The sequence below is a fragment of the Lucilia sericata genome, unplaced genomic scaffold (genome assembly GCF_015586225.1).
Source record: "Lucilia sericata isolate MDLA Ls3-8-SP2 unplaced genomic scaffold, ASM1558622v1 Contig000452F_arrow, whole genome shotgun sequence".
Lineage (NCBI taxonomy): Eukaryota > Metazoa > Arthropoda > Insecta > Diptera > Calliphoridae > Lucilia > Lucilia sericata.
In genome coordinates this window covers 175,411-200,351 of record NW_023994467.1, presented here as the reverse complement: position 1 = coordinate 200,351, position 24,941 = coordinate 175,411, and the positions used below count along the sequence as shown (strand labels likewise).

General features: G+C 33.5%; 1 protein-coding gene across 1 annotated transcript in view; it reads left to right on the top strand.

Annotated features, from left to right (window-relative positions):
- Positions 1-24,941, top strand: part of LOC119605018 (maternal effect protein staufen-like) — a 296,685-nt gene that overhangs the window by 99,285 nt on the left and 172,459 nt on the right. The window contains exon 3 of the mRNA XM_037957952.1: positions 9,634-10,214. Within this exon, the coding sequence (XP_037813880.1) occupies positions 9,634-10,214 (581 nt within the window). The remainder of the gene's footprint in view (positions 1-9,633; positions 10,215-24,941) is intronic.

The window sequence follows — 24,941 nt, the reverse complement described above, 5'->3', positions numbered from 1 at the left end:
TCTTTAAGTATCTGTCTTTTTACAAGAAAGACGACAATTTTTAAATATCATGAGTTTCAGGAAAGAACACAGAAAAACTGAAAATTTTCGACCTCATGCATTTCAATCTCTTTCATATTATCAATATATGTAAGTTCTTTATGTAGAAAATAAAACAACTCCATTTTTAATTTTGAAAAATTTCAAGAAAAGCGATTTTTGGGGCGGTTTTAATTTGTTCAAAAACTACAAAAAATCAAAAAGGTATACAATTTTGAAGGTTCGTATCTTTGGGAGTTTACGGGGGAGTTTTCCCGTTTTTCCTACCGAGCGCGTCCCCGGATGGCGGATAGGGGGTGGTGATTGACCATCTGTCCTCCCCCAGTATTAGTTTGAATCAAGCTGAGGGAGGGCAGATTGTCCACCACCTGGGAATATTATATTCCCCGCGGACCAAAAACTGGAAAAAAACAACATGGAAAATAAAAAGATGAAAGTTACGGTGCAGGGCCTAAATAACCCAGTACCGGCGGCAAGTGTTGATCCACTCGCGAGTCACGTGTCGTCGTCATCCTGCAATCGTGAGCAAAATACTACTACGGAGGTGGGTACCTTGGCCTCCGTGGCGGGCAATGCGTCAAGTGTACAGCATGCCATTAGCAAAAACATAGGGGAGAAAGAGAAGGATGTACTCGGAGAGAGCTCTAAGCTACCTCAGCCTTTAAATATAGGTGAGGGTTCCGACTCTGAATCATCAGTAGATAATAACAACACCATTAGAGCAAATCCCAAAAAGGATGAAGTAGAGCAAATGGTGAAACAGGTGAGTGATAGCATAGCTTAACTACCTATTACTAAGAAAAGACTATCTGGAGCACAGAGGAGGAAGTTGAAAAAGATGCTTCAGGAAATCATAGTTAGTCAATCCAACGACACTCCAAAGGAAAAATCGGACTCTCTCACAAGATCTGAGGCAAAGAGGATCAGGTCTCCGGAACAGTTGACAACTGAGAATAAACCTAAGAAGAAAAAGAGCTCCCCGTCTTCTAATACACAGTCGAAGCCAAGCCATACTTCACTCAAAGGAACCTCAAGTCAGAATCGTGAGAGTAAGGGTGACAACGCCAAGATAGATATCCCGAAGACGACCACGTCGGCGAAATAAAGCTCGAAGATAAGGGTATCTCAAAAAAAAAAAAAACCCAGAAAAGCGAGGAAAGATAGGCTTGACAGTGGAAAAGGAAAAGAGCCGCCATCTTACGCCAAAGTTGCCAAAAGAAGACACCGGGACGATCTCTATTATGCAGTTTACGATGCCGGTAATCCGACAGGCAAAATTCCAATAGACCAACAGAGTAAGGTAGAAGATCTGGTGAACAATAAGATAGTGGACCACGCAATCGCTTCAAAGGGCGTGATGTTGATGAGGTTGGCATCTCACCAATGTGTACGCACCCTAAAGAACTTGGTGGAAAGTATCCCTCCTCCCTGGGACGTCGCTAAGCTGGGACTGGCAAAGAAGAGCGAGCTTCCGGTGCTCTTAAAGTCCACTGTCTACATAAAAGGATGGGGCAGTAAACTGGCTAATGAACGTATACTGGAAATTCTTGGTGGTCAAAATGCTGAGCTGGCAGTGGAAAAATGGGACGTCTTTTACAGGAAAGAAGAACCTGAGGGAACTTTATTTGTAATAGGTATCGACCAGAAATCTATGGCTAGTCTTACCAAGAATAAAGGTAGGGCTTACTTCGCCTCTAAAGCTGTCATATTCAAAATTGGAAAGGTGCCGATTGGAAGGGCTGTTACAACAAGCCTCGAAAAGGACACTAAAATACCTAAGACCACAGCATCAGTAGCAACTACTGACAACGTGCCAATTGAAAGGGATGCCAAAACCGGCCCCGATAAGGACACCAAAACACCTAAAACGGCACCCAAAGCATCATTAGCAAGTACTGGTAATTTTGAGGAGTCAAATCCTAAAAGCGAGGAGGAAATCCCTCACTCGCCAGAAGACAGAACAGCAGTGCTGTCCAAAATTGGGAATGTGTCTATTAAAAATACTGCTCTTCCTACGCCTGATAAGGACACCACAGTGCCATCAATGGTACCCACTGCATCAATAGCCACTTCAGGTTACCCGGAGGAGTCAAATCCAACGAGCGGGGATGTGATCACTAGCTTGCTGGAAGACAGTTTAAATGGATGACAATGATTGAGGTTATCCAAATAAACCTCCATCGGAGCGAGACACCTGCCAACGCTCTGATGGCTAAAATTAACACAGGTAAGATACATATAGCTTTAATCCAGGAACCTTGGACGATTTGCAATAAGGTTTCTGGATTAAATCACGTAAATTTCCAACTTTTCAACGCTGATACAGGTTCTCGGCCGAGAACATGTATCTTATGTCACAAGAATTTATGTTTTCTCCTCTCAACAGGATTATCCACATCGGATGCAACGGTACTGAAGCAAGGTCGTGGCAACATATACCTTGCATCTGTTTACCTGCCTTTCGATTCTCCGACACTACCACCAACGTCGGAGCTGATGAAACTAGTCGAAAAGGTACAAAGGCAAAATAAGAAAATTGTAATAGGTTGTGATGCCAACTCCCACCATGTAGCATTCGAACTTAGGTAATAAAGCTACCTTCGTCAATAGAATCAGAGAAGAAGTATTAGATATAACCAGGGAAACCGAAAACATGTTCTAAAAAAAGTGTTTTAAGCGCTTTAAATATGCCGTAAAAAACTCAAAATATGCTCTTAAAATTTAAAAAATATGCTCCAAAAATAATTATTTTAAATTATATTTTAAAAGCTTAAAAAGACTGAATTTGTAATGAAATAATAAATATTTAATGTCATATTTCATCCTACTAGATTTTTTATTATTGATTCATCTGATAGTTTGAGGAACTAGTTTAATAGAACTCTGTTTTACGTTCAGATAACCAATAAATAACATGAAGCCATTTGGTCTCCAAAAAAAACATATTTCAAACGACAAAGTTTGACACAATTCTTCCAATTGTATTCATAGTTTCACACAGAAAAACGCCGAAACACGTGAACTTAATTTTCGGTCGTAGAATCTAGTGATATACTCCGTTTTGAAAAGTTAGGTAAAAATCGGGAGATATTGGATTTTAAAGTTTACACTGTTTCTGAGGTGTTTTTTGATTATTTAAATTAAAAAAAACTTTCACGCATAGAAAATTATGAATTAATTGTGCATATACATATATTTAGCTTTTTATAATTAGTTCGTATGTCTATGCGTTAAAACTTTTTTCAAAAATTTAAAAATTAAAAAATCACCTCATAAACAGTTCATACTTTAAAACAATATCTCCCGATTTTGACCTAAATTTTCAAAACGGAGTAAGCCACTAGACACAAAGTATACAGAGGTGTAATTTTTGACAGTTCAAAAACACTAAAATCAGCTTTTTTTGAAATGGTCTCGATAGACAGAGAAAACTAATTTTTGGGTTTAATACACACAGTGCGTTAAAACAAACAACACTATATAAGGCTATTTTGTAAACAGAACAACAAAGCAAAAGAAAATAAACAAAATTAAAATAAATTTTGTGCAAAATTTTAAAAATTTTTAATTGCATATAAATTATGTGTTTTATTTATATATATATACATATTATGATGTTTTATTTTATATTTTTTACAGCAATTAACTCATAATTTACTTACCTCCAATAAGAAAATTGAAAAGAAACCCAAAACAAAACAAGTTGAAATGGTATCGTGCGAAAGAGACAAATATATTTTTTTGCCGTGACGCCTTTGTATACTTTGTGCACTAGATTCTACGACCCAAAATTAAGTTTAGGTGTCTCGGCGTTTTTCTGTGTCTTTTTGACATACTTACAGTGTTATCAATACTAGTTTTTTAAACGATAAAAATGGATTGGTGTCATGAAATCCAAAGTAATCGGTTTTATGTCCGATTTAAAATTTAATGCTTTATTGAATAAAAAATATAACATTGGTTTTCATGAGACTAGTGTATTTTTTGCAGTTTTCAAGTTCTACAAAGAAAATAATTTTTTTCAAAATTGTAAAATAGGCTAAAAAATTAAAAAAAAAAAAATAAAAAAAATTAAATTTGATTTTTTTAAATAAAGTTTTGAAAAGAAAATTAAAAATGTTCAAAGATGAAAAAAGCGAAAAACTTAAAAATATGCACTAAAAGAGTAAAATATGCTCTAAAAACTCGAAAATATGCCTTAAATATGCTACAAAAGTCAAATCATGCAAAATTATGCTCTTATGGGTAAAATATGCAAAAATATGCTCTAACAAATCGATGCCATAATTCTTAAATTGGTCTGAAACGTGTAAATAAATATCTTATCCATGAGTCCATACGACGCACCACAAAAAACATGCATTTGCATATTTTGGTTTCCCTGGATATAACTATATGTTCAGAAGAGCTTATAAACGAAATTCAGGATTGGAGAGTTTCGGACGAGCACTCCTTTTCTGACCATCGGTACATAAGATTCAAAATACTACGGCCGCCACCAAAGCCGATAAAGTTTCGGAATAAGTCTAAAACTAATTGAACAACGTTCGGTTCCTTACTATAGAACCGTTTATGTCAGGACACTTTTCAATGTCGAAATAAAGAGGACATAGACGCCAAAGTAGAAATGCTCACAAGTGCTTTGGTTGAATCGTTCGAGGACAGCTGCCCTCTGCGAGAGCGGAGATCTGCCCAGGAGAAACCCTGGGTAACCGGGAGATCCGGAACCTTGGTAAGACTCTTCGCAAACTATTTAACCGGGCACGGCGTAAAAAGACCACAGTATACTGGGATGAGTAAACTTGGTGAATATAAGAAAATTGTTCGTAAAGCCAAACGAGACTCCTGGAAACTTTTCTGTGAACAGGTAGACAGCGTAAATGACGTATCGAAGATAAAAAAATTCCTATTCAAAACTCATGTCCAACCAGAATCTATGGTCGATGATACGGGCAGGAGGCTGGAGGATATGGAGAAGACAATGAAACTCCTAATGGACTCTCATTTTCCACCCGGTATATCGAATAACATAGATGAACCGATATTGATGGAAGGGGAGGGTAACACGGAAATAGTTATTACATCTGACATGGTTAAAGGGGCAATCAAGAGCTTCGCTCCCTATAAAGCTGCAGGGCCGGATGGCATTTTCCCGGCACTCTTACAGATGGAGGCGGGACTGGTCTCCGTACATCTGTCTCAGATATTCACTGCATGCTTGAAATTCACATATACCCCCATTAAATGGCAGGATGCAAGGGTAATATTTATACCTAAACCAGGGAAACCTAGCTATTCGACACCTAAGTCTTATCGAGCGATAAGTCTTACGTCCTTCCTACTGAATACTTTGGAACGGATAGTTGATAGTATGGTGAAAAGCAGTATACCGGACGAAGACCTAAAATTTAAGCAGCATGCTTATGTAAAGGGACGATCGGTGGAAACCGCTTTAAACGAAGTTGTCCACTACATAGGTGCATCCTTTGATAGCAAACTGTATACACTGGCGGTATGCATTGACATCGAAGGCGCCTTCAATAACGTGCACACTGATACACTTATCCAATCCCTAGACCAGTTTTGTGTTGACCGGGTGCTCCGTAACTGGATCAACCATATGCTAAGGAACAGATGGATAAGCTGTGAGATGTACGATATAATTATCAGGAAAAAGGTATTTCGCGGTATACCACAGGGTGGCATTTTGTCACCTTTACTCTGGGTTACCACGATTAATAGCCTCCTAAGAACCCTAACTGAGAAAGGACTTAGACCTGTCTGCTATGCAGACGATGTCGTAATACTTTTTAAGGGAAAGGATCCAAATTACTTGTGTAGAAGAGCTGAGGTGGCTCTGAATACGGCCTTGAGCTGGGCACAACCGAGAGGCCTCAATGTTAACCCGGCAAAAACGGAAATCTGTCTTTTCACAAGAAAGACAAAAATGTCTACGTATACTGAACCTTGCTTCCTGGGCAACAAGATACCAGTGACAGACAAAGTTAAGTACTTAGGTGTTATCCTCGACCGGAAATTAAAATGGAGACACCACATAGAGGATAGGATCAACAAGGCACATCGGTGCTGGGCGATATGTAGGAGAACTATAGGCATGAAATGGGGTCTTAGTCCTACTATGACAAATTTTCTTTATAAAAGTGTAATTAGACCAATTCTAGCTTATGCTTCAATAATCTGATGGACTGCTTTAGACAAAAAGTGCAATATCAAACTACTACAGGGAGTTCAGCGTACATGCTGCTTGGGTATAAGTAGTGCCATGTGTACTACTTCAACCAAGGCTCTGGAAACATTGCTAGATATTCCACCCATTGAAACATATTTAAGATATGAGGCGGCGCTTACAGGCGAACGGCTCTTTACTTTAGGCGAACTGGCCAAAAGCGGTTATAGGACACGTCATCAATGTATACTGGACACATTGGAAGGTTATACACAATCATCGGACGTGCCTGATCGTATACCAGACACAGAATATGTCGGAAACTTTTAAACGCTGATCCCAGATAGAATGTCTTCGTCAAGCGGAACATTAGAGCAAATACCATTAGGAATCTGTTGTTACACGGATGGCTCTAAATTGGGGGACAAAGTGGGGTTGGGTTCCTATATTGAAGACCCAGAAACAGAAATATACCACCGTTTACCAAATCATAACGCAAGCTTTCAGGCAGAAGTACGAGCAATAACGGAATGTGTAAATTGGATTTGAATAAATATGGCGCCCACAGCGCTTAATATATTTACCGACAGCCAGAAGGCAATTAGGGCGATATCAGGCGATAGAACTAAATCTAAGACCGTATTGGATTGTAAGAAAGCTTTAACTGAATACTCTCCCAGGGGTAAGGTTCACATCATATGGGTACCAGCCCACTCGGGAGTAGTCGGTAACGAAAGGGAGAATGTAATAGCTTTAAAGGGAAGGGAGCTCGAGGCAGTTAACCTGACAAACGCAAAACCATTCGACTCAACAAAAGCTGAACTAAAAATATGGGTGAGAGAATCCCATAAGGCCTCTTGGAATAATGAAACAGTGGGTAGAACCAAGTCTGAAGTTAGTATGATGGTACGTATTCTGAGTGGACACACAGGACTACGAGCACATCTATGCAAAATTGGACGTGCGGATTCAGACGAATGTAGAGCATGTGGAGAAGACAGTGAAACTCTGGAGCACTTTCTTTGCCACTGCCAGGCATTCGTCGAAGTTAGATCCAAGTATCTTGGAAGTGATGTTATTCCGGAAATAACATTCCTGACTAACACTGATTGGAAAATTCTTAGGAATTACGTTCAGGAAACTGAGTTTCTGAACACTGAAAAATAATTTTTTTTCATGATAAGGAGCGCACAACAGGCCCGATAGTGGCCTAGGTGTATTTCTTCGGATTTGATGTAGTATACATCCTCCTATCGACCTACCTACCTACCTTACATCGCATTTTGTTTATTTAAAACACAATCTAATACTATGGCTGTGCTCTTTCATTATAATAATTAAAATAGTGCATTTTTTATGACAATGCACTTTTCGAATGCAGTTTTGAAATCGTTCTCCCTGTTTAAAAAGTTTTAAAAATGCATAAGTCGATTATTTGAACCTTTTTATGCAAATTATAAAAGTGTTTTTTTGTGACGTGCCTTACATCGATTTTTTTTTAAATGTTTTATATTAGAAATTTTAACTTTTTATTGATATTTTATGCATTTAACAGAATTTAAAACTGCTTTAAAATACAATACTGATCAGAATTGGGATGCAAATATTTGAATTCGATTACAACTAATTTCACTTCCATCAAAAAGCATTTCTAAATAATATTTTTGAAGATAAATGCATTTTTGATGCAAGTGCACCTTAAGTACGTTTTCAAAGTCGTTCGCTCTGTTGACAGTATTTTAGAATATCATAAATCAAAATTTGCTATTTTTTATATTATATAAAATAATTTTTTTATTAAACGAATATTCAAGCATCATTTTTCGCGATATTTTGAAAATTATTTTTTTTAGTTTAAGTTAGATCGAATGACCATCAAAAATATACACATTTTTATTTTATATAAGAAATTAAAGATTTATCAATAATGCACTTACAATATGTTAAACATGAAGAACAATGTAGAAAATGCACACAATATGCATTTTCATCAAAAATGCATTTATCTGAAAAAATAACATTAGTTGCAGTCGAATTTAAATATTTGCATCTCAATTCCGACCAGTAATGTATTTTAAGCAGTTTTGAATTCTGTTAAATGCATAAAATATCAATAAAATTTAAAAATTTTTGGAATATAAAACATTTAAAAAAATCGACAAAAATATATATTGCACGTCACAAAAAAATATTTTTATATTTTGCATAAAAAGATGCAAAATAATCGATTAATGTACATTAAAAAAATTTAAACAGGGAGAACGATATCAGAAATGCATTCAAAAAGTGCATTTCCATAAAAAATGCATTCAAAAAATGCATTTCCATAAAAAATGCACTATCTTAAACCTAAACTTTAATATAACATTATATTAGAATGAAAGAGCACAGCCATAGAATTAGATTGTGTTTTATCAACAAAATCCGATATAAATTTTTTGTAGTTTTCGAACAAAAACTCGCGTTTTTTGGAATTTTTAAGAATTTAATGTAGATATGTCATATATGTCTAATAGAGTATGTGTTTACAAAAAATTAAAGAAATTTGAGGACCATCGGTCAATTCTTAATTGATTTCTCATGGAATTCATGATATACTGAACCCTGTTTCCTGGGCAAGAAGTCTGGTTGACTTCGTTGGATAAAAAGTGTAATATTAAACTACAACAGGGAGTTCAGCGTACATTCTTCTTGGGTACAAGAAGTGCCATAAGCACAACGTTAAGCAAGTCTCTAGAAACGTTGTTAGATATTTCACCCATTGAAACATATTTAAGGTATGAGGCTGCACTTACAACCGAACGGCTCATAACATAATCATAGGAAAACTAGGTTATAGGACATTAATGTATACTGGACACATTGGAAGGCTATAAACAATCATCAGATGTGCCTGATCGCGTACCAGACACAGAATATGTCGGAAACTTTGAAACACTGAGCCCAGATAGAATGTCTTCGTCAAGCGGAACATTTTTCACGAACACTGATTGCGAAATTCTTAGGAATTACGGCCAGGAAATTGAGTTTCAGAACATTAAAAGATGAAAAGCAGCACACAACAGGTACGATAGTGGCCTGTTGTGTGGTCGGATTTGATGTTGTATACAGAAGTTTTTTATCGATTTTATTGCATATGTAACCATATTGCCCATATAAAGCATCTTTAAGAAAATCGGTTATTGAACAACTTGGTCAAAAAAAAAAAAAAAAAAACAATTTTTCAAATATAATCTACTAATCGAATGATAAAATATAGTACATTTTTATTCGAATAATTTTAAACATGAATAATTGACACCCTAATACTTACTGTTTTTTCTTGTCAATGTCAACAGTATAGTCAATATGTTTATAAATTTATTATAAAACTAGATTGTTTATTATTATATATTTTTTATTTTTAGAACCTCCAATCTACAAGTTAAAAATACTAATGAAGAAGTAAATAACTTTCAAACCATGAGACACCACCAACAACAATTTATTTTCACAAGTCCACAATATCGAAAACATCAGAATTTAAATTTGCAACAAAAATGTCAGTTTAATCATGCCTTGCAAAGAAAAATAAACAAAGATCACAATCATCCTGATAATGGTTTATCAAATTCTCTGCAGATACAGAAAAATGTTGGATGTTCAAACGATTTATCTTCTAGCGCTAAAAATGTAAACGAAATGCGATATCAACAATATGAGCAAGATGTAAAAGTTAATAACATGAATACTGGTAAAAATAGTGTCTTGGATGGTAAGCCAAATTCATGTTCTCAAAAACTGCAACCAAAGTGTAGAAAAATACAATTAAAGAAGTGTAATATTGACGAAAACATAAACGATACGACTACTTCAGATAATCCATTGAGTGGACAACATAAAAAGGTGTCGGAAAATATCAATTTGACCAATATAACTAATAAAAATAATGATGTGTGTGTTGTTGAAAACGAAAGTGAAATCGAGGAGGAACAAGATGTAGAAAAAGGTATTTAATGTAATAAATTTGTTATTTATATCACCCTGGCTTATTCGATTCATTTTAATTCTACTTAGACGAATTCAGTTTTAACAATTGAATTTCAATTTATTCTCATTCATAGTACCCGTACTGAATTGAAACTCATAATATGGCTTTAGACAGTAAGATTTTACTTACGGCTCTACACATGAAAAATCAAATGAAATTCTATCCGTATTTAAAAAAAGGGAATAATAGGCGATTGATTTATATTGTTATATATAGCGGCTTGCGACATTTGGGACCCTTTGTCAAAACGACTAACTAAATTTGCGACTTTTTTCCTTTCTTGCTACTTTTCGCCCCTTTTTGAATAAGACACACTTTTTCATTCATAATATACAGTTGCACCAAAAAATTTTCTATATAATTTCTAATTCAAAATATTTTTTAAATCCTATTTGTATTGTATTATACTATGCAGTATAGTTTATTATTCATTGTTAAAAATACATTTAAAATTACTATGATAATGTAAGTATGTTTTCATGGAAAATAACAGATAATGCTTGTATTTTGTAATGTATTTAAGATATGTTCACATTTTTGGCTCACTTTCGTCACTGTAATTTGATATTATTTTTGCTTATACTTATCACTGTTTTTGGTAATGACCCGTTAATTTTTTATAATTTGTTTCTCACTCCAATTCTTATTACAAGCATATTGTTGTTGATCTTAAAAATGCAATTTATTAAATTTCGAAACTTATTTCATGTATGTATTTTGTTTTTGCATATTTTGAATATACACTCCCGCTCACTTAAATAGGTTCACTGTTTTGTTTACATTCAAATTAATATTTTGCAAAAAATAATGGACTAATTGATTATATTAAAATTTTAATTAATACCATGTTGTCTTATATATCACTAGATAGTAGGGTGATCGATTATTCGACATTTTCCAAAAACCGGTTTTCGAATAGTTCGAATAGTTGACATTTAAAAAAAACCGGTTGATATTTTTCAAATTCAGAAAAAACCGGTAACCCGGTTTTTCATTATAAATAAAAAAATATATTTTAATTTGAAAAACTTAATGTTTATGTTTAAATTTGATTAATAAAACATGGCCCGAAATGATTTTTAACAGTTTAAAAGATTATAACTGTAGATCTAGTCGTCTGATTTACATTATTTCATTAATATAAAAAAATTAGGAAAAAAGTGGGACACTTCTGTTAAACATAAGGTACTATGAAATCCTAGCTTATTTTAAAAGCCCTGTTTAGGAAATTTGCATAGGCATTCCAACACTTCCATAAAATTTCAGCCGTAAATTAATTATTGTAATTGGAATATAATCTTAAGATTGATAAAATTTTATCAAACACTTATCAATTTTACAAATAAATTTTTTTAATTAATTAGGAAAATCAAAAAAGTTTAACCAAAGGAGCTTTAGAAAAATATACGCTAGTTCATCGACTCAAATATTTTTAAAATTTAGCTGTATTATTATTTACTTAAAAATTTCATTTAAATAATCTTTGAATACAAAGCAAATAAAAGTATCCGAAACCGGTTTTTAAAAAGTGAAAAAACCGGGTTATTCGATATTCGAAAAATCAACATTAAGAAAAAACCGACACTGGTAAAGCAGAAAAAACCGGTTTTAAAACCGGTTGAAAAATCGAGTCGATCACCCTACTAGATAGACAAACATTAGTGCAATACTTAATAACCGATTTTTAATATTTTTTTTTTTCTAAAATACTACGTTTTTGAACAATATTTTTTTTGGCTCATTTGAATAGGTTCGTCATCTTTAATTGACAAAAACAACAACATTTTTCATGAAACTTTTTTATTTTATAAACATTTTTACAAGGTTTTAGAAAAGATTTACTAAGGAACATATCCGCCGTTACTTGATATAACTCCGAAAATTCGAGATGATAAAGAGTTATAAAGATTCTTAAGTAATGGCAACGAAATTTCGGTCCAAGCCTTTTTAGTTTCTTCAATTTAGGCTTCTTTTATGTCATACTGTCAGCCCGATCTATACACATTACGAGAAAGAATATCCGAAACCTTTTCAATAATAAATAGATGAGAAGATTATGGAGGCCACTCCAAAATTTTTACATTCTGGCTTCAAATCCACCCTTTTACAGCCCTAGCGGTATGGATCGGGGCATTATATTTTTGAAATATCCACGGCAATGTTTCAAAAATATCGCAAAATATTAAAAAACCGGTTTCCAGTATGGCATTACAATTATTACAATTCGTACTATATGAAAGAAATTTAAGCTCACATGTTTCATAATACGAAATTGCCCCCCACTACATCCCATATCATCAACAGCTATGCAAACAATCGATATAATGATTATATCGATCTGGACCTTCTAATTTAAACATTTTTTCATTCGAAAAAACAAGATGTTGATATAGCTTTTTATAATCATGTGTTCACGTGCAAACTGAAGAGTATTTCTCTTTACTAGTGGCAATTGGAGTGGCTTTTATTAATTTTTTAATATTTCTAAAGCCTTGGCCCTTCTTACAATTCGTTTTACTGTTGTTGTTGTAACAGTTCGACTGTGGCCGATAGTTCTTTCCTGAAATTAGAGTAATAAATACTTAATTATTTGAGTTTGTGTCTGTGGGTGGAAGGGGGAGCTGGAGAAACTGTGCCACCTCAGTCGGTCTTAACCATAGGTCTATGGGGCGCAAATTTGTAGACCTAGCTGGAAAATTGAATAAATGCACCGTGTCATGAGGACTTAGATGACAGGCTGGGCAACGATTTAAAGTGCCTGGAACGATACGTTCACGGTAGCAGTTGAGGAAACTGCACCAGCCGGCTCTTAATTGTACCAAGGTGGTTCTAGAGTGCCTGAGTAATTGTCTCTCACTTTCCGATATCGCAGGGGGTGTTCATTTAGGACTCTGTTGCATCTGTAGCCATTAATGGCCTCGGTGACCGCCATTTGATGCAACATTTCCCGGGCGCTTGCAATTGACAGTCTGTCGACGTCCGATGGTATGACGTCTTTGATGTCGCTGCGAAAGCGTCGGAAGTCCATCCGGATGTGCCTGGGAGGGGGATCCTCCATCACAATCTGATGGTTGGGGTGAATAGGCAGATGTCATGCCAACAGGAACTGTCTAGTCAACAACACATTATGTTGTCTGACTGACAGTAACCTGGTCTCCTCATCTAAATGATTCGTTTTACTGTAGCTAGGCTTGCTGTAACATCCACTTTTTCTCTAATTTTTGCTACAGAATCACTTGACTTGGAAGCAAATTTTATGAAATCTCATCTGTCCGCTTTTGTTTTGACTCTATATGTAGTTCCATTTATGCTTTCTTAATATTCAAACTGTTTTCTTACACAATTGTGAATAACATTCTGAATTTGTCCAATTTTTTTTGCCAAATTCCTGTAATTTTGGACAGTTTCCAAAAACGCTTGAATTTTGTCATTTTATTCTTTAGTAAATGCCTCACCGCAACCTATTTGTTAAAAAATATATTGTCTATATTCACAGGCACTAGAATATGAATGGATTTTACTCACTGCCAGCAGTAAACTGATTTTATTCTGATTGAACCTAATCAAGTGAGCCAATAAAATATGGCTAAAAAACGTAGCATGTTAGAAAAAAATTATTAAAAATCCGCTATCTGGTATTGCGCTAATTTTTGTATCACTAGTGATACCTAAGACATCATGTTATTATTTAAAATTTTAATATTACTAATTAGTCCATTAGTTTTTGCAAAAAATTAATTTGATTGTAATCAAAACAGTGAACCTATTTAAGTGAGCGGGAGTGTAAGTAACCATTCATTGGATGTGAGAAACAAATAATAATAGAACAACAGTGCAAAGTGGGGTCTCCCTGAACAAAACTTGGCATTAACTAAGCTATAATATTTTGGTATAAATTATGGGTATCGATGGATAGAGGAAGTCCTCTAGATACGAAGTAAAAAAGGAAAAGTTGCACTTAATGCAATTTGTTTTGCAAAAATTTAAAAACAAATTTTTTTTAAATTTTATTTACGGTACATTTTTATTACATTTATAGATATCCTAATTACTTTCGCGGAAGACGATTGGGCTATTTTGGATTGAAAAGTTCTGTTTACAGTTATATAGGATTTGGGATAGGGAATTATACAAAAAGCTCTTTTATTTCCTACATTTTGTCACTAAAAATCGCTAACATGATAATAAATGGTTTATATACCGGTGTATTAGGCTTTAAAAATCTTTCAAGTGATACCAGACTCTCATGAGAGTTACTCTTCTCATCAAGCATTTTTTCCGTACAAACAGATTCCGTCTAATATTCTTGCAAAACTTATTTACAAGAATGTAAAACCAATAAAGCATCCATCAATAGCATATCCAATCATTATTTTACTAGTTTATACTATTTTACTGATTATTTAAATCAATTCATTTCGCATTCACTAATTAGATTTTAAATAAAATGTAAATATTTTCATATCATGGACTGTTAGAAAAGTGAGCCTAAATGCCATAGAGGTAAACATTTTAATTTTGTTGTTATTGAGAAGATTTCAGAGTATCTTTGGGATATGGTCGCTTAGAGGCCATCAGTGACCAAATTGTACTTTTTCACTTTTAAAAATTTAAAAAAAAAAATAAATATCTATAAAAAATAGTATTTTAAAAAGTCGTTAAATATTAAATCTTTGTCTGTAAAGGCGATTTAAAATAACACCTTTTCATACATAACAATAGTATATTTGGTACAAAAAAAGGAAATTTTTAGAAACTTGTATTAAATGGTAGATTCGTACAAAAAAAGTTATGGTATTAAATAATAAAAAAAACTTGTAGAAAAATATACATAAAAACATAAACTTTGCTGCATCATCTAAAGGCCTATACAATAAAAATGGGAAAACTAATGATGGCGTTATACAGAAAAAAGTCTTATCTTTCCAGGCATATTAAATTTTTATCAAAAAGACAATTTCTAAATATTTACTTTATGCCAAGTTTACTTAAAGGAGACCTCAATGTGCAGTGTAGCCCATGTTTACAAGATCAATTGTTAGGCTTTAGGAACATTTTTTGAAATAATAAAAGCTCTTTTTACTTTTCTCGGTACCACGGTCGTTTTCATTTGTTCTTAGGAAATAATTACTATCCATCGAACATTTCAGCAACATATAGACAACAATTCAAAGAACATGAATTGATCTATATCGTTGCCGGTGAAGAAAAAGCTCTTTATCTTATATTTTGGCGGGCAACGTGATTAATCAAAATTTTCTTAAATTAATCATTCTTCAGTCAGTGGTATATTAGAGATTTTTTTGATGAAGTATAACTTAAACTAAAAGTGTACGTTCGGTGAAGTGGAAAACAGTGGTTCTATTGCTACAAAAAGAAAAATAAAAAATTTTGTGGTCCAATAAAAATACTTGTGAAGCAAAAAGAATAATTTTTGAATACATTTCAAAATCATATGTGAGAAAACTATTAAAAAACAAGTTAGAGTGCTATATTCGGCTGTGCCGAATCTTTAATACTTAACTTTAATACTTTTATATTAATACTTTTTAATTAATCAAATATTTGTAGAAAAAAGTTTTCTCGTGTATTTTAATAGAAAACTCCCAGATTTAAATAACTTAAATCTTGCTATAAATGCAAGATTTATTGAACATTACCATTTTCTTTTATATTTTTACAGCGCCCTAAAATATGCTTTAGCTATAATTAATAATTTGTATATGTGTGAAAGGTTTAAGGAAATACAAATATAACTAGTTAAATACGGTAAAATTCTACCAACAATTTCTATCCAAATTGTGACCATAACTTAACAGCTTAAAGTTTAAAACAATCTAATTTGGTATAATCTGAGTGAATGAAAAGTGACCCCGTTCGGAAGAAACTGTTCCGCCTGTTTAATACTGAGTCGATTTCGTTTCAGTTTCAAGTAATTTTTTTTTATAAAAGTGCGTAAAAGTAGTAAATTTCCAGTAAGGAAAATGGAAATTGTTCTAATTTTACACTCTTTTATGTTATAAAAGCGACTTTATAATACATTTTCTTTATTTCTCTTTTTTCTTACATTATGAATAATTTAAAATTTGTTTTATGTTTATTATATATTAAATTTTAAATTAACACAATTTATTACAAAATCAAAATTTCACAATGTATCACACAACGAAATAAATATATTTACTGAAATGTGCAAACACTTATTCTTCTGAATTTTGAGAGCAAGAATGATTCTGCATTACATTATCTTGTTAGAGTATTAAAAAGTGTTCGTTTTTGAAATTTTTATTCTATCTAATTATTATCATTTAAGTTTCCTTTTGGTATAATAAAACGCACTAAAATTTAACAAAATTATGATCAAAATTAGAAAGTAATGTATTTAGTTTTTGTAAATTTTTTAACATAGCACTGAGAAACATAAAGTTGAGCCTTTTAGTGACTACCCAGTAAAAATTGGAGCTTACATGCAAGCAGGTTTGTAAGGGAACGAAGCAATTTTCTCCCTTACAAACCTGCTTCGATAAGGCATGATTTTTATATAGCGAATTCCCACTTGGAAGCATTCCCACTAGTAAGCTTAAATATTATTTAAATATTTCACTTACAATCTGCTTCTCTGTAAGGGATAGTAGTAAGCTTTTAATTTTTTTCAGCTTACATTATGAAATTACTCCTATCATTGGTATTCCCTTATTTCCTGCTTCTCAGTAAGGCTTAATAGTAAGCGAATACAGATGCAGTTACTTCCCTTTTTAGCTTCCTAAAGTATAAAAATTTTTTACTGGGTATTTAGTTCATGTATCCAAAATTGAGCTCAAGTTTGCTATCAGGGAAGATATTTTCGAGAAGTGACCTATTATGGGAGTTGTGACCAATTGTAGGCCGATCGTAAAAAAATTTGCAGCTACATTTCTGTATATAAAAGCAAAATATGGACCGATCTAAATAAATTTTAAATTACAAAAGTAATATTTCTGCCAAATTTTGTATGGGTATCCTTATTTGGTAATGAGTTATGTGCGTTTAAGTGTTTTTCTGAAGGGGACCTTGTATGGGAGCTACGACCAAATACGGACCGATCCGGAATAAACATCTACAGTAACATTTCTTTTTATAAGAGAAATATTTGTGCCAAATCTTTTATGGATATCTTAATTTAGTATGATTTATGTGCGTTTAAGCGATTTCAAGAAGGATCCTTGTATGGGAGCTATGACCAAAAATGGACCGATCGTGAATAAATTTTAAAATAACATTTTCGAGTACAAAAGTAACATTTGTGACAAATTTTGTATGGATATCATTATTTTGTAATAAGTTATAAGCGTTTAAGTGTTTTTCTAAAGCGGACCTTGTATGGGAGCTACGACCAAATATGGACCGATCCGAAAAAAATACAGTAACATTTCTGTATATAAAATAAATATTTGTGCCAAATCTTGTGTGGATATTTTAATTTAGTAATGAGTTATGTGCGTTTAAGCGATTTTCGGGAGGGGACCAATTATGGACCGATGCAGAAAATTTTTCTTCTCTATCAATTATTTTGACGTAAAACCTTAAAGTGCAAAATTTTGTAAAGATATCGACATTCTATCGACAATAAACTAATTTTCCGGGAATATGTACATTTGTATGAGAAGGTATATGAAGTTGTGGGCCGATTCCGCCAATTTTCTACAGGGATCAAGCTCTCGTGTAGAAACTTATTTTTTTCGGATTTGTTTTAAATTTTCAATCGTAACTTTTCCCGATGTGAACCGATTTTGCTCATTTTCAATACCAAACAACTTAGGAAAACGAAGAACATCGTGGGTGAATTTGGTTAAATTCTATTGCTTCGTTTTATCGTGAGCGTGGTTTACACAGACAGACGGACATAACTAGATTGACTAAGAATTTGATAAGGACCCAGAATATATATACTTTGTTGGGTCAAAGATGATTATTTCTTGGTGTTACACACGGAATGACAAAGTTATTTATACCCTCTATTACCACTGATGGTGGTGGAGGGTATAATAACTTGATTAAAAATAAAGATACTGTGATTTATCTATATATATAAAATTCTAACGTTACTGACTCACTGACTGACTGACTGATTCATCAACGCACAGCCTAAACGGTTGAAGCTAAAGCTTTGAAATTTGGACAGGAGATTGGTCTCCCACCAAAAAGATCCACCAAGACGGGATTTTTGGAAATTCGAGTGTTTAGGGTGTAAAAACGGGTAAATTCGGTAACCTAAACTAGAAAAGATACTAAAACAGTTTAAAGCTTATTGTCGTTCATTTCAAAAATACGTGGATAGATGTCTGGCACTTTTTTCAAATTCGGCCCATTTATGGAATACACGGGTAAAAACTGTATTTTGGTACTTTCTTTGCATCTCATGTATCTTTTAAACCAATGAACATACAAAAAATATTTTTGACTCCTTCATAACCTAACGAAAAAATGGTTAGTTTGATAGGAGGATGTATACTACATCAAATCCGAAGAAATACACCAAGGCCACTGTCGGGCCTGTTGTGCGCTCCTTATCATGAAAAAAAATTACTGAATGAATTATTTTTCAGTGTTCAGAAACTCAGTTTCCTGGACGTAATTCCTAAGAATATTCCAATCAGTGTTAGTCAGGAATGTTATTTCCGGAATAACATCACTTCCAAGATACTTGGATCTTACTTCGACGAATGCCTGGCAGTGACATAGATAGTGTTCCAGAGTTTCACTGTCCTCTCCAAAAGCTCTACATTCGTCTGAATCCGCGCGTTCAATTTTACATAGATGTGCTCGTAATCCTGTGTGTCCACTCAGAATACGTACCATCATACTAACTTCAACCTTGCTCATTTTTCGTCTTGCTCTCATCAGGGTCACCCCATAGGATCTTCGTGGTTCTACCCACTGTTTCATTATTCTTATGGGATTCTCTCACCCATATTTTTAGTTCAGCTTTTGTTGCGTCGAATGGTTTTGCGTTTGTCAGGTTAACTGCCTCGAGCTCCCTTCCCTTTAAAGCTATTACATTCGCCCTTTCGTTGCCGAATACTCCCGAGTGGGCTTGTACCCATATGATGTAAACCTTACCTCTGGGAGAGTATTAAGTTAAAGCTTTCTTACAATCAAATACGGTCTTAGATTTAATTCTATCACCTGATATCGCCCTAATTGCCTTCTGGCTATCAGTAAATATATTAAGCGCTGTGGGCGCCATATTTATTCTAATCCTATTTACGCATTTATTGCTCGGACTTCTGCCTCTGTAATAACGGATTCCTACTGGTATTTGCTCTAATGTTCCGCTTGACCAAGACATTCTATTTGGGATCAGCGTTTCAATGTTTCCGACATATTCTGTGTCTGGTATGCGTCTGGCACGTCCGATGATTGTGTATAACCAGTATACATTGATGACGTGTCCTATAACCGCTTTTGGCAGGTTCGCCTAAAGTAAAGAGCCGTTCGGCTGTAAGCGCCGTCTTATAGCTTAAATATGTTTCAATGGGTGGAATATCTAGCAACGTTTCCAGAGCCTTGGTTGAAGTAGTACACATGGCACCACTTATACCCAAGCAGCATGTAGTAGTTTGATACTGCAATTTTTGTATAAATCAGTCCACCAGATTATGGAAGCATAAGCTGGAAAACGAAAAAAATAAAATAAAAATACGAATTTAGTACTTTTTGAATATTTAAACGTTTAAGGGGTGGAAATTGTACCTATTTTTGGCACTCTTTGCATAAAACATTGTTTACTATGTACTGATTTATTAACATGTGAAAGGATACTTAATGATGAGCTCCCACTACGATATTGAAACTTTTTGTAATAAAATGTTTATTACTTCAATAGGGAGAAAAATACCAAAAGGGGAAAAACGGGAAATTTTATTTTCACTGATTCAATTTTAATAAAATTGGAGAAATTGATAGATTTAGTAACACTAAATATACCAATGGGGTGTTACTTGGAACTCCGGTCCAAAGGACTATTTTTTTTTAACTGGTAGTTTTGTGTTTTTATAATATAATCTTATAATATGATCCTAGAAACATGATATTAAGCATGTGGAGTCTGGAGTTAATGAAAATCTATAAAAGGGGAGCTTTTGGTACTTTTTCGTTCTTTAAACGGTAATTTTTGAATTTTCTATAATATTGAACCTAAGAACATGAAATTAAGCATGAAGTGCCTCACGTAAGTGAGAACCAATAAAAGGGGACCTTGTGGTACTTTTTCGTTCTCCAAAATGTACTTTTTGTATTTTCTGAATATTGAACCTAGAAACATGAAATTAAGAATGTAGAGCCCAGAAAAAAATGGGAGTAAATGAGAACCTATAAAAGAGGACTTTTTGGTACTTGTTCGTTCTCCAAAATGTACTTTTTGAATTTTCTATAATACTTTTCTAATACCTGTAAAGGAGAACCTTTGGTACTTTTTCGTTCATCAACTGATGCTTTTTCAGTTTTCAATTATATTAAACATACAATGGCGAGCAAAACTGGATACATATCAATCAAGTGTATGTTAAAAACCCAATAATATTATTGATTTTGAAATAAGCAATAGAAGAATAAGATAATAAAACAATAGAAAATTCGCGAATATTGAAACTTTATCTCAAGTTTTAGTTAATTTTATTAAAAAAGTCTATGTATCCACTTTTGCATGTTTAAATTTAATTAATCTAGCAACACAAGTAAATTTAAAAATAACAATGAATTTGAGTACTGCTACTTGATTTACCTTTGAAGAAAGCATCAAAACAAACTGTTACCATTTTTGAGTCATACTTGTAATTTTTTTGCAAATATTTTAATTTTCTAGTTTTAATTAGAAAAATATTAAGTTTATTGGGAAACCAAATGGTCGAAATGACAAAAAATAATTACTGTGCTCGTCAAATTGCCAAGAAGTTAGGAATTTGCCACCGAAGAGTGCTACAAGTGCGAAAAAGAAAAAATATAAGCACACCAGAAGTTAAGAAATGTCGATCGTGTTTGCTTTTGGAGAGAGATGCCAGAACTATGGAGTGTTTATTGACACAAAAAACAGGCTATAGTCGCCATAAATAAGTCCTTAAGTGAATGGGCAGTCCGGGGAGCTCTTCGTAGAATTGGCCTTATATCAGCCGTAAAGCAGAAAACACCAGCGTTATCAGAAAAAAATGTGAAGGATCGTCTTAAATTTAGCAAGAAGCACAAAAATTGGAGTGTTGATGACTGGAAAAGGGTTATATGGTCCGATGAAGGGTTATATGGTCCGATGAAACGAAAACTAATCGTTTTCAGTCTGATGGCAAGGAATATTACTGGCACCGCCCTTATGAAAGCTTAAAAAAGCACCAAGTAAAAGAAACGGTGAAACATGCGAGTGGTAGTCTGATGGTGTGGGCTTGTTTTACTTTGTAGAATCTCGGTTCTTTAGTAAAATTAGATGCTAGATGAAAAAGGAGGATTATTTGAGCATTTTCAATCCAATATTCCAGATTTTGTGGAAGAATGTGCATATCCAGAGTCAGAGGTTATACTCCAACAGGATGGGGATCCGAAGCATACGGCAAAAATCGTAAAGAATTGGCTTTCAGCGCAGAATTTTCAAACGATACAATAGCCAACTCAATGCCCGGAAATCAATCCAATTGAAAATTTATGGGCTTTGTTAAAAAAACGTCTTGCGCAATTCGATAATGCACCAAGAAATCTTAAAGAACTTTGGTCGAGAGTACAAACGGAGTGGTCTAGTATTCCGCACCGGACCATTGAGACCTTGGTCAAAAGTACGCCTAAACGTATAAAAAGTGTCATAAAAGCAAAAGGACTTTGCACAAAATATTAAAAATCAAATTTTTTTTAAAACGTGCAAAACTTGATACTTCGACTTTATTTATAAATATGTTTTAATCTTTAGATTAATATTTAATTATCATGAATTTAATTTTGTTTTCTTTTTATATTGTTTTACTGAATATTTTAAATTGAAAACTTAATTATTTCTCCTTTATTTTATGGGTTTTATAGCATTTTAAAGTCTTATTGGCTAAACATGTATCCAGTTTTGCTCGCCACTGTATAAACTCAAAACTAAGCATTCAGGGACTTGTGTGAATGAAAATCTAAAATTGAGTATTTTTCTGGTACCTTTTCGTACTTTAACTCGTACTTTTTAAATTTTCGATAATATAGAAACATGAAATTAAATAATTTTGGTATGTTTTCGTCCTTCAACTGATACTTTTTGAGATTTCTAAAATATTGAATATATGTATAAACATAAAATGAAACACGTAGTGTCCTGGTTGAACGAAAATATATAAAAACAGACTTTCTGGTACTTTTTTTAATAATACTTTTTGAATTTTCTATAATATTGAACCTAATAACATAAAATTTGACACGCAGCTTCCTGAGGGTATAAAAAACTGTATGAGAGGAACTTCTGATTGAAAATCTATGAAATATTGAACCTAGGAACCTGTATGAAAATCTATAAAATGGAACTTTTTGATATTGCAGATATATATAAATGTATATTGGACTGAATGAAAATTTACAATAATATTTATTATATTTCATTACGAAGAGGGTAGTGAAGCACACTAGACACGGCTCATTTTTTTTTTCAGAAAAAGGAATAAATTTTTTACAAAATCTGAAACATAAAGAAAGACATAACGTTTTTTCTTGAACAGTTAACAACAACAAAATACACTAATATATATATATATTTTTAGAGATAAACAAGTATTTTGCGCATAGTTTAAGACTTAAACTTAGGGCTTAAAGAATATAAAAACGCAAAAATAAAATTTTGAGTTGAGTCACTTTAGTACTGGGTTTGCGATATATAATTTGTGTAAATTTTTGTCGCTATAAATATTGCGGTACATATTTATACATAAATTAAATACATAAAATCATTGTAGGTATGGCGTAAAATTTCTGACGTCGGTTACAGTGACTTATAAAAAATAGTGTCATCCATTTTGGAAATTTTTGGCTCAATTATCCAAACTTTTTAAATTTATGATGATTTTGGAAGAGGTTAAGCAGCAACGGGCTAACACGATGAATAGCATTGCCCGCATTTCGTCAGACTAGTTAAAGTGCCATTTGGGAATTTTGGAATCATATTTCAAGCAGATACTGACATATCAAACACAAATTGAGAAATACGATTCCGAGGACAATGCTAGGCCCGAAATTGAGTTTTGTACATCTCTGCAAAAATTAAGATGTACATAACACAACGTTGTCTGACTCCACCATTTGTTTCTCTGCTACCACCTATAAATTGTCTCAGCTCAAATTGCCCACATTTAGTGGTAAGTGCAGAGAGTAGGAAAATATCATAACGTCGTTCATTAAGTTATCGATCGTGAGTATGGCCTACCAAAAATTTAAAATTTTAACCATTTGCTCAACTGCCTTCTCGGTTCAAAGATATGAATGTTAGTCAATGGTACGAAAATGCAAAACGTCTAGGCCTAAATTGTTTGTCCAAAGGCCATCAAGTAAACAATTGTTCTTCCACATTCAAGTACAGATTTTGTTCTCGCTCGCATAATAGTTTGCTTCATCCAGCCAGCTTCGCGGCCCCCGTCCCCTGCTGCTGAACTTAGTTCTTCTCATGTTACTTTGAATGAATCTTCTGCCTCGGTACATACCCATATGGAAAAATCCTCGAGGGAATATGTACTGCTTGCTACTGCTATGGTTCTAGTACCTGACTCCACTGCTCGCTATCAATTGGGACGCACTTTGTTTGATTCTAGCTTTCAATTGAATTTCATAACTGATGAATTTGCTTAAAAATTACATTTCCTTCGTAAAAACAAACAACTGAAGTCTCTAGTATTGGCAACACTCTTGGCAAATCTAAATATATGTAGGTCGTCCACAAATGTAAAATATCGAGTCACAGATTTTGAAGTTTCGCTCTAGTTTTGCGTTACACCTCACATTTCTTATCAATCTGATTCTGAGTTAGATGTCTCACCCTTGAATTTGCCCCCAATTATTCAACTGACGGATGAAAACATCTTCAAGTCAAAACGTCTCGATTTGCTTATGGTACTGAAACGTTTTTCGATATTTTAGCAGTTGGTTAAATCAAACTTGGTCCTAAATGTATAATTTACACGCAAAACACTTTTCGTTATATGTATAAATTACACAAAACACTTTTCGTTATATATAGAGTTTGGAAATTTCCTGGGAAACGTGAATAAAAAATTTAAATTATAAAAAGCTTAATTTATAACTGGGTAATTCCACAGACATTTCGACCACTTTAAATTTTCATCCCTTTCGATTTCGTTATAACTAAACATACATTCTAATCTTAATTGCTGGATTCTTAACTAATTCCGTTCATTTTATGGGTCTCTAAAGTAGGGCATCTCGGGTATTTTTGTTCAAAATTAGAAATGTTGGTGACTGAATAACTTTGGAGCCAGTTATCCGATTTAAACAAATGATATTTCGTTCAACAGGTGTTCGATTACTCGTTTTTGACATTTCATTAAAATTACTTGAAGTCCTGGCGCTAGGACCATATAGTGGAAAATGTCCTTTATCCTTGAATATCTTAAAAAACGATATTTTGTTTTTCTTAATTTTTTATGACAAATAGACAAAATTATTATTATTGGTATGTAAAAATTTTAG